Here is a 16,916-nt window from a genome sequence, read left to right as displayed (position 1 = left end):
GTGTGGGTATTTACATGGAGCCATTGGGTGTTTAAACGAAGGAATCATCCTGGAAGGAGATGTTTGATAGATTGTGTTGCAGAAAAAAAATGAAGCAAAGCTCTTCTTTTCCATTATCTACATTATTCTTGCCAGACTTCTCCAGATAAAGTAGAACTGCCTGCAGCCTTCCTGAGAAAAGCATGTTTTTTACTCTGTGAAAATCTTGTCTTTTAAGCTTTCCTGAAGGTAACCAGAGTTTAAGGAAGATGAAATGGCATTTTTAGTGAAAATACAATATTAGCTAGGTTGAAGACAAAGAAAATACTTTTGAAAGAYTTGATTAGTTTAAATTAAGAAGCAATGAGGTTTGCATTATCTCATTGTTTTTCCCTTGCTGGTAAATTAAGCCTTAGGAATGGTTTGAGGTTTAATTGTTAGCTCCAGGTACAAGTGCTCCAAAGATTTAATATAACACAGATTGTTTGCATTTCCATCATGTGTAAGCAAAACTCTTTTTCATGTGGTTACTTTTTAGTACTAAGGGAAATACTGTGTTGTGTTTGCAGATATATCCAGAAGAGAAAAGTAGGGCAAGCCCTGATTGAAGTGCCAATGCTGGCTTTTTGCAGGATATAATTTTTTATCAASTTTGATGAAGTTGACTTACAGTAACAGGTCATCAAGTGAAACTCGGGTGCCCAGCAAAAGTAAAATTATGCAAACTGAGGCTGGCAAGAGATAGTTCACTCCTGTACACCTTCACCTGAAGAGAAATATTACCAGTTCAGGATTTGAAACTCAGTAGAAGTTTATCTGCACCAATTTGTCTGAGAATCATTTTTCATCCATTTTCCATCCATTTTTCTTGTTTAATTCAATTCTTGGGTGATACGCATATATTTTACATATCTCTGAACACTCTCTTTGTGTCATATGACAATCTGTAAGCAGATGAGCTGTACTGTTCCAGTTTCCATAGACTTTCCAATCAGGACTACTTCAAAAAGGCCAGTGCTTTCTTAAATGAGTGTTACAAATTTCCTTTAAAATACAATGYAATTTCATAGTTTTTGCAGAAATGATAAGCAGACAGAATATTATCAAAGAAGGACTCATGGTTTTTCATCTTTCAGTGCYTGAACAAAGTGCATTGGCTCTGAAAAGAATGTATCATCTTCTTGACATGCATGGGATTTATGTGTGTAAGGCACAATAACATTTGCTGGGGCTACAGGGATAAATCCTTATAGTCTATAATTGTTTAAGATCTATCAGTTTCCAGACGGGAAATCTGGACAAACAGTTGTTCCATGTCAGCACTTCTAGAATGTTTCCTTTCAGTTTTAAGTCAGAAGGCAAACTGAAAATGAAGCTTATGTGACGGAATTTTATATGATTTCATTGTGAAAAGTATGGAGACTCCTCTTGAAAATTTGTAACTATCTGAAAACCTTGAATTAATTTTGACCATATATGAAATAAGATACTCTTCAGTACTTAGCATATAACTCAAAGGAGGTTAAAAAAGAAAACAACAACAAGAAGTTGGTCTAGTGGGTCATTACCATACACTTTCTCATTTGCTGCCCYGGTGAGACAGGAAAGAATCATTTCATTATATCAGAAGGACGTGTGTGGATCCAGAGCAAGTTCTCTGGTGGAATGCCAATGTGATGAGAGCAGAAGAGGTGGGATAAGGTCTCAGTGTGACATAGGAAATTGCACCATACAAGTGACCTGTCATTAAATCTTTGTCACCCCAGGAATCCAACACCATAGAATTTTTCCTATTAGAGGCATATATAAAAAAAGAAAAAAGAAAAAGGGTCAACAGTAATCTTGTTACTTCTTCTAGTGGAATTCTCCTTCAGGACTAGTTTAGGAATTACTTTATCTTCATTCTTTATTACACTGAGACTTTGTGAACTTTCTTTCTTCTGGCCTTTGTAAGAGCCATTCTTTTTGTATTAAGGAAACCTGAGCTCATCAGATTCCTGAAGCAAAAAGGCGGCATGCTGGAATGCTACAGCATCCACTTCTGAGCCTGCGGATGTGCAGAGCAAGTTTGCCACAACATCAAATGACACTGTGGTGCAGAGGCTGTCCGCAAACTTTGCAGATGCAAGCCAGATAAACAAACCAGCATTAGTTATCACAGCCTGCATGACTGGCCTTCCTGACGGTAGATCACTCGGTGTCATTGCACTAGGCTGTTCAAACGTTTTGTCACTGTGCGCCCCAGTTAAATATGCATACCAAACTAGACAAAGACATTTGTTAATGAAGGCTGACAGAAGGTGCAGATTTGATCTGCTGCCAAGGTTCTATAAGGATGATCTGATCTATTGCTAGGTTATTGCTCTGTAGATGCTACTCATCACAGGACATGTTGATCACTGCGGTGAATCAACACAAGGATATGTGCTGCTAACATATGAACAGACACCTCTGGTGCACACTGTCAGTTTTGCATAAAATTCATAGTGTACAGGGCCAGGTGGGATTGCAGTAACCATCTGGTCTCCTTTTTTTGTGAAATGCATGTTCTTTGAACTTCTTTTACATTACTCCAAACCCCAAATACAGTCTTTTTTGGGGGGGCGAGCGGGGGGGGGGAAATAGTCTTCAGTTAAAAAGTGCTAGTGATGTTGAATTCACCAGGATCAAAAATYAGGAATCAGCACATTTCCCTCTCCATCACAAGATTGGGGGAAAAAATAGATTTTGAGTTCTTTGAATCTGTGTTTTCTGGGCCATTAGGATGCTCAGAGACTCTTCAGGAGCATGAATGCTATAATTGTCCTTTGAAATAAGCTATGGAACCAGTGAAGCCTGGTTTCCTATACATTTGTGCCTCAGGATGGAATTCCCTGGTGTCTAACAAGGTGTGGGTTGGGAGTGATGCCTTTCCTATTACTGGGCCATTTTAAATATTTTCCCCTTTGTAGATTCTCTGGTATAAAATAATGGTTGAGATCAGGGCTCACCTCCTCCTCTGTGGAAGGACTAATAGGGTTTCTGACTGGATCAACTGACTAAGCATCATTCTCCCTCAGGACAACTGTCAAGGGCAGAAACTCTGTGCTGTAGTGTAACCTCATTTATTCAGTTCCTCTTTTGGATAGCCAAAAGTTCACCTGTGTGATTAAACAGTCAGAACCTTTGAAACAATGCATCAGAGTGCATAAATTTGTCTTATAAGTGAAAACAAGTTTTCAGTAGTCTTGTGAAAGGAAAATGCCATTTTCAAATACAGTGTGAACCATATTATATTCAGTTCTTGTAAGCCCTTTAAATGATTTTTCAGCCAGCTGCATCAAGAAGGGTACACTTAAGCCCAACTGACCTGTTTGAGTGAGACAAGGTTTGCAAGATTTTTAATCTTTTTAATCCCGTCAAGTGCTTCCTTTACTCAGGCTTTAGATTTTCTTATACTATGAGGCATGATTACCAAAGCACCCTCTATAGAATGATAAAACAAAACCCATCTGTGACCACAAGACAGGCAAGAGAGGGTTGGATACCGGCAGAGAAAGACACTCAAGGTTCATATGGAGTTAAACAGGATAGGTTTAGTAAAGGACTTACACTACAAGATGCATGGGGAGCCCTAGGAACTGCAAAGAAGAGTAACCAATGGGAAGCTGCTGGAGGCACAGGCCAGACACCCAGGTAAGACTCAACTCATTGTTCATAAGGGCTCCTTCAATCTACTAGAATTATTTTCTTATCTCAGCTGTGCTAACCTTGAGCAGCTTCTGCCTGGGAAGCAGCTAGACATTGTTGACAAACTGGAAGATGCATGCCAGGCCCAGGTGGGAATTCAGTCAGTGTGTAGTTTTATACACTGGGGCTGGTACCACAAACTCTGCCAGTCACTGACTCCTCRCCACATCTTCCACAGGTGTTCTCACTAACCCATCTTTCTCTTATCTGCATAGATTACAATTTTGTCGAGGTATACTGTTCTCTATATGAATCCAAGCAAGGATTGTCATGTAAGGTACAGTTGTGTTGGTCCAACCTATTAAGAGAGCCATGGAAGAAAAGATTGTTCTTGGTCATGTGTTACTCTGCTGCTATATGATAAGGCCCAGAGTAAATTAAACTTCCTGTGAGCAATCTGCAGCTGGAGGAAAATGTATTGCTTAGCTGCTGCTATAGCTTAAGGATTTGTCTATCTGTGTACTCGGATATGGTAAATATGCAGAGTCCCGCTGAGGAGACTGTGCCTGTTATTTTGCAAGAGGCTGTTGTGAAAACAGGCTGTTTAAGGGGCACCTGCAGCCTCCAGAAGGCAAGGGAATTAACTGGTTAGTGTGGAAACTCCTACAGATGGGTCAAAGAGTAGGATTATTAAAAGCAGAAAGCAGGTGCACACAATGTCCTTTTTGAGTGGCTGAGTGGTGTGGATAGGCAGGCCAAGGGGAGCAGCTCTCCTGTTTATTAATTCTGTCTCTCATTTCACCATTTCCTGTTCATTAACCCCTTCCCCCCCTTCCCCTCTTTGCTGGGAGTGCATTACATGGACTCAGTCCTTGTCTCAGAAAAAGAAGGATATTGTAAGAAAGGGCAAGAATGGGTCTTCATGTTCCCCACTCCTACCAAGTTATCCTTTCCTGCTAGAAAGAAATTGAAGAAGCACTTGACATGTGCTTGGAAAGATAAATGGTTTTAAGTCAGGTTTAAGGAAGGTATGTGCCCTCCAGTCAGGATTTACCCCTGTGCTGCTTATTCTGTCAGGAAAACTTGTTTTTTCTGATGACTATCTTGCCCACCTCTAATTCTCACTCAGTCTAAATCCTTCAGGAAGAAGTATACACAAGAGTCTGGTTTCATTTTAACTGGCTTTTGTGAGGGCAGTAATTTGTTTCTGATAGGTGTTCTTAAGTTTGGAGACTTTTTTAAGTGGGGCCACTATGCTTGGCAATAGCAGGGGTAGTTTCATAGACTGTACAGTTATCCTATGAGCATAATAGCAAACACCTSTCTTTGGCAGGTATCCTCTGACTTTTCACAGCATGCGTATCTCAGCTTTCTCTTAGACCAGTGCTCCACTGGACCAGAGGGAGGTTATTATCATTATAGCCTATGATCCCTGGCCCTGTCCAGAATGGATGAGGGCCAAAGGACCTGCTTTTAAACCATTTTCAGGTCACAGAGTCAGGTGCAGTAAGTCTCTAGAAGATACCAAGTCTGAGTGTGAGGAGGAAGGGGTAGGGGGCTGGAGAGCTCTGCTCTGTCCTTCTCAGGATGGAGGAGCAGCCACGTGGAAGCCTACGAAGTACTGTGTTTGCTGAGGGTTACAGAGTCACCATATACAGAATTAAGAGTCATATACTGCTTTTTTATAGCTTTTTAAATCTCTTTTATTGCTAGGGGATGGAAGTGGCAATGTTTTGTTAATTATTTTATCTCCTTTAACCAGACCAGTTGGCACTGGACTTCCTATCCAATGCAGTCCCATCAAAAGGCCTGGCACAATGTAACCACAATCAAGCCTCCAATTTGAATAGGCCCTGACATGTCCTAGAGGGCTTGAAGTGCAAGGCCACACCAATGGACCATACAACATAGAGTTGCCCTGCACACATTTGTTTAGGCTGGCCCACTGGACTTAGTCGTCTCACACAGGAACTCTGCATGGTTTAATACAACTCTGCCATAAAGCACTGGTTCAAATCAAACTTCCCATTAACTGCTACCATAACATGTGCTTATGATTGTAAACACCTTGATCCAGATGCACTCACCTTTCACGTCAGCTTCGCATTATTGCCTGGAATCCCCCAAAGCCATGTAGAGGTATAAAGTGATGTGAATAACAAGGAGAAAACCTGATCCTGTTCACACATTCAGGCAATTTCTTAGCAGGAACAAAGTTCCAAAATCAGTGGAACTTTTCTTGGCAATTTACTTTCAACTTTACTTAATGCCAAATGGTTGCTGCTTCTTCAGCTCTGTGCTGTTGAGTAGCCATGGGATGGGCATTTGGTGAGGAGCACTCAGTGCTCAGAATATTTTCATTCAGTGTTCACTTTCAAAACATATGAAGGGAAAAGAAGTTGGGTGCAGGGGGCAGGGAAGGTGAAGAGCAAAACCCAAAAAGCTGATATGCATTATTTAGGACAAACAGATTTGATTATAGATCCTGAAGGTGCTATAAAACTGATGGATTACAGGCTTAGTGTTTCTGGGATTTTAGCTGTCTGGCTTCCACTGTGCTTGCATTGTGTCAGCTCCCCCTCTTTTCATTGCCTTTTGCTGAAACYTTGCACTGGAGCACAAGTGAAGTGAAGCAGGTCCTAACTAGACCCAACAGCTGCCTTTTGTTGCTGATGTGGAAACAGCTGTAAGGGGGTAATATAATCACTCTTCTGTTAGCAGTCAGCTGCRTACCATAAGCACCTTTCCTGGATGCAAGGGATGTGGAGGCAGCTCCTGTGGTGATGTAAATGCTAATTGGGCCCACAGCATGCTATTTTGTGCCCCATTTGACAGACTAAGCACTTGTTGTACTGTCCCATGAGCATAAAGTTGACTGAACGGATATTCTGCGCCGCCTTTATTACAACGAGTCTCATGTTTCATTCATTGGCAGGAGGGATCTTTGCACTGCTCCCTGTTGTGGAAGGAACGGTTTCTTGRGATTTTGATCTGTTTCTCATCTTTTGTGCAGTAAAACTTTACTGTGATGTCAGGCAGCTTAGGCTTGCAGTGGTCACACCTGGGATGTGGTGTTTTTTCTTTTTCTTTCCTACAAATAAACAAGTTTTGGATGGGCATTGGGGGTTGCATTTTTACAAAAAATAAGTTCTCCTGGACTCGTATAAGTTCTGTTTTTTTTCCTGAGGCTATTGATTTAAAACTAGATTTGATGGAAGAATATCTACTAAGTAATAGAAAAATACAGCAGAATATTATCACGTCATAGATTGTAAAGAAAATGGGGTATTAYTTGAAGGTACTTGAAATGGGAATGGGAGTTGTAATTTTTAGAGCGCAAAAACAATAGAAGAGTATGTTATACCAAAGATAGCAGAGCATCGCTATTAGGAAAGTGATCTCAGGATGATTTGCTTGAGATTTAGTTAACTGATTTTTATATGTGTTCGTAATCACAACAATGACTCATTACCCTTTTAAAGTACTTTAAAGCTCCACCTCAGAAAGGGTTGTAACTAGTTATAAAATGGATATAGTGATTCACCAAATATTTTTTGCAGCTGTTTTGAAACAGATCATGCACCTTCTGCTGAGGTGGAGTACAGTATTGATGTAGCTAAACTTGCTGTTTGATGGAGTTGATCTGTATCAGAGCATTCAACTAAAGATCACAGGAAGTGAATGTTGAGAGCGTTCCTTGGTTTTGTACATGAGAACATGCAGCATGCCAGCTTCCAAAGCCACTAGTTAGTATGGCGGCCGCAGGAGATGGATCAAAAAAAGATCCATTACATATCAGTGAGAGATGTGAGGGATGGTGTTAGCTGTTGAAAATAACAAATAGAAGAGATAAATAAATTGCAAGTACCTGAGTCAGGAACRAAGAACAACTGCTACCTGTATTAAGTTCCTGTGCTGAGTGTCCTGAGTTATACTTCATTTACTCTGCGTTTTTGTATCCCAGGTTCAGGTTCAGTGGTCGTATTCTTGGCCTTGCTCTCATTCATCAGTACCTCCTTGACGCTTTCTTCACAAGGCCGTTCTACAAAGCACTACTAAGGCTGTAAGTATAAGCATGCAACCAASCAGAAATGAAGATCAAGCAGTGAGTTGTATGTAGATACCGGCCCTTGTGGAGTCACTTGGAGCATTCTTACCTTCCAGTTTTTTACATTCTTGCTTGGTTGGTCTGCAGTGGAAAACAAAAGGCCAAAGGCCTTATTAATTTTTCTTGATTTTTCTCCACTTGCCCTTCATGAATACTGACTATGTTGATAACAGTGGTTAATAAGTAARTTTGACATTTTGAAACACGCTTTTGAAAGCATTGGCCCGTAATTCCAAAGAGTACTACTGATGAAAAGTTATCAAAGCAATTAAAATTATATATGAAAAACTGAAATGATCTTTGATGGAACAGATATTGTTCTTTCATCTTAAAATGATTTTTTTCTCATATTAAGAAAATATACAATGTCTTTTGCCTCACCATTGGGATAAATTTTCATTCTAAACTCAAACYGGGCTATTTAGGAATGCTAATGTATATATAAACTAATGAATGCTTCTTATTGGTCTTTTATTGGTCTTTTACACTAACAACCAGAAGTTATTGCTAATGTATTAAGTTTTTTGTCAACTTTATAAGGTTAATATTTTAATTGATCCTCTGTTCCTCTTTAATTAACAGACTGCAATAAGGTAAAGCATATAAAATTTGCAGCAAAGAAAAAACATGAACAATAAATCAAAAGGCAATTGAATAACAAATAGCAGAATAAAGTTTAATTGAAATAGTCAATTTGGATGAATGCAAGCTAGCAAAGATATTTCTGTTAACAGTCTTTAGAGTTCTTCAATGTGTATTTCATTTTCTTTTTTTAAATGAGTATTACTGAGATCCAAACAATCAAGTCTGTGTTGTATCTGAGCTGGCCAGTCCTGGAAACTAGAGTCCTCCCTGCATCCTTATGCCACTTTAGGGGGATTTTAAACCAGACAGCTCATAACATCCACCTGCCCTCTCAGCAAGCAATGCTAGCTCCTCCAAAATGTAGGCTGCCTGGTCTGCCTTCTGTCAGTCTTGTGAGCTCACCTCAAGGGTGACAGATGCCTGGAAGCAGCCAGGCACAGCATGGTGGGGCCTATCAGCACTGATAGTAAGCATGTGCTCTGAAGTGCAGGGCATCCAGAAGACTCACCTAAAATCAAGCCCCAGGACTGTCTTCCGAAGGCAAATAGTGCAGACAGCCAACAGACTTGGCCTTGAGCCCAGCCATGCAAAGCAGACAGTGGCAAAACTGTTGCAGAACTGTTTCAAGAGGGTCTGTGGAACAGGCTTTGATGTTAACAAAGCCAAGAAAACATGAGCTTTATTTTGGGTCTTTAAATTGTTGTTCATATTCTGAGTAGTCATAAGTCRTCTTTAGCTACATCTTTTTGTCTTGCTTCACAATCAGGCCATGTGATTTAAGTGACTTGGAGTACCTGGATGAAGAGTTTCATCAGAGTTTGCAGTGGATGAAGGATAACAACATCACAGATATCCTGGATCTCACCTTCACAGTGAACGAGGAGGTGTTTGGACAGGTGAGCACACATACACAAAACATCTGAAGAAGAAGCTGACGGAGTTGAGCGTGATGAACACCATTCTGTCAGAACAGATTCTTTAGCCTTTGAATAACATTTTCTTCTCCTATCTTCTGTTTTTTCAAATCACCTGTTTCATTGCAGATGGCTATTCCTAGTTTCTATAATGTAAAATACCAGCCCCAGCTCCCCTGCAGGCCTGTTGAGCCACACACTGATGAACATGAGGAATTCCCTGAAGTGGAGCAGAGCTCTTCTCTCCAGGGTGTAGTTCACACAGATGTGGCATTCAGTGAATGCTAGCAATGTAATTTAAAGCTGATGAGACTGAAAGGATGGGGGTCGGGAGGGAAGAAAAACATTCAGCAGGTGGTGAAAGACGTGGCAACTCATCGCTATTTTGTCAGATATTTTCCTATTACGTTCTGTGTCTCTTCCCCTACCTTGCACCTAGGTAACCTCTTCATATGTACATCCACTTATAATGCTTTTTACCATGTATCTCTGCATTAGTCAGACAGATGGTTCCCTTTAGCCTAGCTGATATGGATAACTATGGCTTTAAGGAGGGAACAACCCTGGCTTCAGTGCAGRTTAGAGACCAGAATACATACCAGGGTCTCCTGTGGATTTTTTTGGCTTGCACCAAAGTCTTGGTCCACTTTGCAGTTGTAACCTGTTCTATATTTAAAGAAAAAAAAAAGGATTATTTTCAGTGAATTTGATTTTGATGTATAAATAAAAATAGATAGGGAGACTTGGAAGCATCTGCATGAAAAATACTGTGGAAGGGGGTGAGACCATCTTGACATAAGGAAGATCTGGCAAAGCCTTGGAAAGGACCAAAGCAATATTCACGGAAAGCTTACAGGAGATGCTGAAAGCTAGAGAGACTGAAGAACCAAGCTTGCCATGAACTACAGAAGCTCAAAGGATAGAAGTTAATGATGGTGTTAGCTGATGAATAGTGTCAAAGGGAGCAAAGATCAGTTGGAATACACAGACAGTGGCTCTTGGACCTCAGCAAAGCTGACAGGAGCAGATAGTGGCTCTTGGACCTCAGCAAAGCTGACAGGAGCAGATAGCATGGAGTGAAGGCCTGCAGAAACAGTGGAGAGCTGGACTAGTATCGGTGGGAAGGAGCTCTGATCCTGAGAGTAAATGGGCAGCTCAGCAGTAAGGAGCTTGAAAGTAACAGAAAGCAAGCAAGACTTCAGAGGCTATTTTCCTATTTTAGTCTGATTGTACTGCAAAGGGAGGCAAAGGAAACAGGAAACAGAAAACAGAAAAGGGCATGAGGGATGAGCAGAGTCAAGATGAATGAAATCAAAAGGATCAGGAAGAAGAATTGAAGTAAGTGGCTTCTGTAGGAAAGATAACGCTGTTTTTCACAGACCCAAATGCAGGGTTTTTTTCTTCTGGCATTTAGTTGAAAGTTTACATGACATTCAAGTGATAGTGCAGCAGTTGCCTGGAAGGTATGGCTATGTAAGACTAATTCATGAAGACAGGCAGACGTAAACATGCAAATATAGTCACAAAAATGAGACAAGTTTCTATTTGCATTGGTAGACTACAAAGGTGAATAAGAATCTCAGTCTGAATTGCCTTGATGCATCTGAAGGTAACATTTGGCACCTTAATTACTGACTATACTCCCCACAAAGAAAAGAGTTATAAAATTGCATAGGAGTCTGTTGAGAAAGATAAAAAAGGTGGCTCCAAAGAGAAAAGAAAAAAAAACATAATCTCCTGTAGATACTGTGATGCTAAAGCAAAAGAACACTTCAAGCCAGATTTTGATGCCAGCTTGCGTGTTGCCTAGTACTTTGTAAGTACTAGACAYTAACCTTGCTAGAACTAACGACAGAAAAAAATGATTCTCACCATAAATTAAGAGCGTCAGAATCCAAGTGTCCTAAGTGAATGTGAGATTTCCCTCTCTCTTCTGAAATCTGCTAAGTGCTGAAAGAAAAATACCCAAGAAAACACAATCATATTTTTTGCTCACAGATGGATCCCAGTTGGAAATTCTTGCATGTCARGAGTATCTGACCACTTAAAGAGTAACAAACAACTGCTTTGCTCGATACATATGCAAGCATAGATCACAGTGGGACCTTGGCTAATATTTGTAAAGCTGCATTTCAAAGGTTGGGTAAGGGAAACAAAGAGTAGCTCTTTGACGAGCTATGTTGTAGATGAGTTACAGGCCTTTTTTCCTGCTTCCACAATGACTTTATTATGGACCAGTCACCACTTCTTTCGTCATTTCTTTCCTGCCTCATCTCTAGCTTGTGAATTTCACTTTTAAACCTTTGGGGCCATATCCTCTTTCATGATGCATTTTTTTTAATTGAATTTACTACAGAGGAGCACTAGTCTTATCACCTACAGGTCCCTAGAGCACCACTGTAATACCAAAGATATGACGTAGAACCAAGAGTACCAAAGTCTTACCAGTGAAGACTGGATGCCAGTTTGAAGACTTTGCTTGCAGGACCTGGAGAGGTGGCAGTTGCTTGTTACCCTAAGTATTTTTGCATGCTTTTATGCACTAGAAAGCATTCTTACAGGCCTATTAACTATCTCCCAGCCCTATATGTGGATGCCATGGCAATTGCTCCAGTCAGCCTAGTGGGCTAGATTGGCCTGCAGTTTGGTAGACTGCATAACGGCAATCTAAGGGAAAATTTTTTCCATCAGGTTTGTTGAAATTGAGATCTAACATGGAGGTTTCAGGAAAGCATTGTCATCTGGATGTTCTAAARTGCAAATTAGTTGTATTTACTCTGGAACATTTCCTTTTGGAGCTAAAGTGTCTTCTTATTGCTCTGGAACCTAATTCTGAATTCTGTCTCATAGTTGTGATTTAAACCTATCTGAACAACAAAGAAAAAACAGAGACCCATTGTCACTGATTGGCTCTCTCCAAGTGTAGATCACTAATTGTATTTGAAATTATACAAATAATGAGATGTTGAAGAAATCGGTCACCAACACATCTGGCTATTTATGGAAGTCTTGCAGGAGATTCAGAACATTTGGACTTCAAGGCATGCTTAAAGCTAGACCATGTTTAGTGGTGGTTCTTAACAGCTATGTCTTGATGCTGCACCATCTTGAGGAGTACGGTGCAGCAGCTCGGCCAGATGCTACTCTGGTATAATGGCAATGAAGTGATTTACAGTAGGGAATTTAACCTGAACCAGCTGCAAATTCCTAACTCGTTACATCCAACCTTACTTGTTCTTGCTATTTCTCAACAAAGCTACAGATTAGGTGACTCACTGAGTGTTTCCATAATTCATGATGTTTCTATATGTCCCTCAAGAAAAGTGACCTGAATATGGTCTGTATGCCATCTGTTGGGCTAGTAAATAAATAGATAATATAAATAATATGTAAAAAATAATGAATATGTATTCATGCAGTTTATTTACTATCTTTGCTAAACATAATCGTTATAGCAGCAGAAATCTGAAAAGGGTAGCAAAACTTCCTCATTATCCTGTGTGTTCGTACTACGAATCAATGAAGGGCCAGGACCGAACAARAAATATGACTGCTATATCTATTTTCCACTTAAATTTTCAAAGCATAACTTGAAATTTGAAACACAAAGTGATCCATACATTGCTACCCCATTATTTTTCTTTGTTCTGTAGGTGACAGAAAGAGAGCTGAAATCTGGAGGGGCAAATACAGCCGTGACAGAAAAGAACAAAAAAGAGTACATAGAGAGAATGGTTAAGTGGCGAGTGGAACGAGGAGTTGTTCAGCAAACAGAGGCCCTGGTCCGGGGCTTCTACGAAGTAAGTAACAAACAGTGCTCCATCATCTTCCATTCATCATCTCAATTTGATGACCCAATGCTTAAATTATGCATCAGCACCTTATGAAACAGCTAAAAAGGCATGGGTGGAAAGGATTGGAGCACCCAAATCTGTAGCTGCCAGGAGCCTTGGAGGTGACATGTCTAGCATTAAGGGAGAAAGGAAAGAAATGTGTATTGTGAATATGACAAAGCATAATGATGAAGAGGAAAAGGAAGCCACAGGTAGACATGAGACACCGTTAAGAAAGATCACTGCTGTCCAGTCCCATAGTAAGAAAAGTGGTGGTTTGAAAACTTTGTTTAACCCTGCAACAACAAACCCAGCAAAGAATGGCAAGTCAGTTGGCTTATAGTCAACAAATTAAAAGAAAATGAAATGACAGATAACAAGCACAAAGAACAGTACTGGTAGCTGATGGCACTGAGAAGCCATGCACAGACATTTACGGGGGGTGGAAGCCAGTTAGGGTGACTTTGCAACTGAATAGAACTGATCAGAATTTTTGCTGTAGAATGGGATTTGCCAGGTGATTCTTTACAGTTTACAAAACTSTGCTTTTTCTCCATGTGGATACCACAGCCTGTTAAAGCTTTTCTCTTCAAGTGAAGATGATGATAAGCCTCTGCTGCAGCTTCAGTGGATGAAGACCTGAGGACACTGTGACAACTGTAAACAAATTCCAATGTAAACAAAATATAAAAGAAATTCTCCATATTACAAATCCAGTGCCCATTCGACCATCATAATCACTTGTCAGAACTAATGTAATGGTGAAGAATCTTCTGCGGTGAAGAATCTGAACTACGTCTTGTCACTTGTGTTGTTTTATTCTGGTCAAATCTCATGTGTCAGTATTGTTTGCAGCTCAGAACATCAGCAGAGGAGTGGAAGTTGTCAATCAGCATGAAGCCTTTGTCAGAATATGGAGCTGGCCATCAGAGCCATAGGTTTATGAGACATTACATCTGCTTTATTCAGTCTGAAATTGTGCTTACAAGTGTTTTGTGTTCTAGGTTGTAGACTCCAGGCTTGTCTCTGTTTTTGATGCCAGAGAACTGGAGCTGGTTATTGCTGGCACTGCAGAAATAGATCTCAATGACTGGCGTAACAACACAGAATATCGTGGAGGTAAACTGTCTGTTGATGCTTACTAATAGCTCATCTTTTTTCAGTCTAAATCATGAAAGACATCATCTGTTTTTTTCCTTCTGCCTTTCCTAAGGGAAGCATCTTATTTCATTCAGAAAGTTTTTGTGAAGAATAACTCATGGAACAAAATAAATAAGACCTCAAGAATTGATCAACAGGTTTAATAATACTGAMATTGCTTCTTCACAGATTTTACTTAGTCTCAATTTCTACTGATTTAACAGGAGTTTTAACTAGTAAGGACTGAAAAGAATCTGCAGTATTAGGTCTCAACATTACTTACTTTGATGACTGTGAATGAACTCCTGGCCTCACTGGAAATAATATCACAAGTCCTCTTGGCTTCAGCAGGGAATGAGGTGGAAGAGCCAAATTCCACAGATCCCAATTATACTTCAACAAAATAGAGATTTTTCTTAACTGTCCCCTCCACTTAAACTATGTCAAGTTAGATTCCTTCCCTTCTCCTCTAATGCTTGGACTATTTTTGCGTTAAATGCTGAACATGATTTATCCAGGCTGTCTTGGATGATGGATAAATGTGAAATCCACCAGTTCTGCACTACAGAAGGAAAGTCCCTGAGGTTCACATATCCTCCCCTGAAATACAAGGCATAAGTCTTTGCTGCTTACTGCTCAACCTTTGTGTTACCTTGAAATACTCAGGTAACCACAAGCCGGACTGGTCTCCCAAGTTATTTTCCTCCTCCTTTTTTCAGCACTGCTATTGAGACAGATTTATTCTGGGTTTATGCTGGCTTTCACTAGCCAGCATCTGAAGGCACAGAGCCCCTAAGGTGGGAAGTCTGCCAGGGAAGGACTTAGGGCAGCAAACTCCACTCCGTATGTTGGACAGTAACACAACCCAGATAAGAATGTATTTGGGAACCAGAAATTTTGCTTGTTAAGTCATCAGGACACACACTGTGTGGTATTTCACTATTGGTGCTTTATATTTCATGCAGATATGTGCTTGCCAAGGGATTTGTGGGAGGCCAATGTACCTTGGATTTCAATTTGAGTTTTAGGGTTTCAGATGAATTAGTCATATTGTAGTATCCAGAAAAATGAAGGCTGTGACCTATCGCTTGTCAAGAACAAGATATGTTGTTTGATCAAAAGCTTTTCAGTAAGAAGAGCTGCTGTCCGTGTCAGTGGGAATGTATTTAGATGTTAAAATCACCGCTTAGAGAGTGTGAATTTAATTTTTCTCTCTTGCTTTTGTGTTTAGGTTACCATGATGGGCACATAGTAATACGGTGGTTCTGGGCGGCAGTGGAGAGATTTAACAATGAACAGAGACTCCGGTTGTTACAATTCGTCACTGGAACATCGAGTGTGCCGTACGAAGGCTTTGCAGCTCTCCGAGGGAGCAATGGGCTACGACGCTTCTGTATAGAGAAATGGGGGAAAATAACATCCCTYCCAAGGTATGTCAAGACTAGGATAAAAAAACAGAATCTCTGTGAGAAAGATGAGCCTGATACTTGGCTGCAGTGTCTCTTGCAGTGAAGGATAATAACTACATAATATGTTAATAAGGACATCCTGAAACTGCTGCAAAGAGACAAGTTTCAGTTTATTCTGTAACTGCATTCAGAGAAAAGCAGTTTCTTTTGCCACCTTTTTGATTTGCAGGCTCAATTTCATCTACTTTGAACCCTGGGAAATTGTCAAGACACAAATTTTCCTAGATCCAAGTCTTATATCAAATCTTATATTTGATTCTGGATCAGATCTAAACCACCAGAAGCCTGTCAGCTGGTTCTGTTTTCTTTGCCTCCAAAATGCCACTAAAAATACTTGTGAGGTTACAAGAATATGAAAGCCAAAATCTGTCTCTGAGTTTTGGGCAGAGACCTGAGTGTAATCCCTTCGTTTGYTCTGATGGTTCCACTTTTTCAGCATGAGGAGGCTTAGTAAAGGGACCATGTGGTGATAATACCCAGTTTGTTACGTTTAGTCCAGTCAGCCAACTAAGAGTAAATGAGCCATAGTATCACACAGAGTCAACAGGCTTCAGAATGCTTCCCAAAGCAGGTGTCATCTTCCTTTCTAAAACGAAGGGACTGGGGCACAGAGGGGTGGTCTGACTTACCTAAGGCCACCCAAGAGAGCCATGACAGCCAATGATACATTCAGTTCTGAATTCTGCTCCAGCACTTTATCCCTTTATCTCCTTCCCCTCTGAACTGAGTCATCTTATCCTGAATGACCTAATGGCTGCCTGAGGCTCTACACCATCAAGATTATAATGCAGAGCATTCTTCATGGGCTGCATCTGAGGACCTCTAGGATACTTTTCCTAAGTGACYCTTTTACATAACATTTACCCTCCAAAGAATGCTTTCCTTGTGCACTACAAGGTCCTCATTGCCTACTCATATTTGAATTATCCTCCTGGAAATGAACAGGAAGCCAAAGGAGCCTGAAACTCTCACCCCACTCACATTTTGCAGCTTACTTGTGTGCATTCAATTTCTCTGGTGACTCTCACCAGGCCAGGTTGGCTAGAATCAGGGCAAATCTTCCATAGAAAGGCCCTAGCCCAGACAGGCAAAAAGGCTTAGAGATTCAGAGAGWCCCTTGGATTCTGTCATTTGCTTACAGCTGCAATCCAAAGGAGGCTAACTACTTCCATGGTACACTGCAAAATCTGTTCTGCCAGACCTTGTGGACATACTCAAT

The 16,916-nt window shown here is 40.5% G+C and overlaps 1 protein-coding gene across 1 annotated transcript in view; it reads left to right on the top strand.

Moving 5' to 3' along the window:
* Positions 1–16,916, top strand: part of HECW1 (HECT, C2 and WW domain containing E3 ubiquitin protein ligase 1) — a 265,441-nt gene that overhangs the window by 241,233 nt on the left and 7,292 nt on the right. The window contains exons 23-27 of the mRNA XM_085320214.1: positions 7,613–7,711; positions 9,108–9,237; positions 12,909–13,055; positions 14,093–14,207; positions 15,460–15,658. Of these exons, the coding sequence (XP_085176340.1) occupies positions 7,613–7,711; positions 9,108–9,237; positions 12,909–13,055; positions 14,093–14,207; positions 15,460–15,658 (690 nt within the window). The remainder of the gene's footprint in view (positions 1–7,612; positions 7,712–9,107; positions 9,238–12,908; positions 13,056–14,092; positions 14,208–15,459; positions 15,659–16,916) is intronic.

Source organism: Rhea americana, unplaced genomic scaffold (assembly GCF_003343005.1).
Source record: "Rhea americana isolate MKP2758 unplaced genomic scaffold, rheAme1 scaffold_62, whole genome shotgun sequence".
Lineage (NCBI taxonomy): Eukaryota > Metazoa > Chordata > Aves > Rheiformes > Rheidae > Rhea > Rhea americana.
Note: the sequence above shows the minus strand (reverse complement) of the source record. Positions and strands in the feature narration are given on the sequence as shown.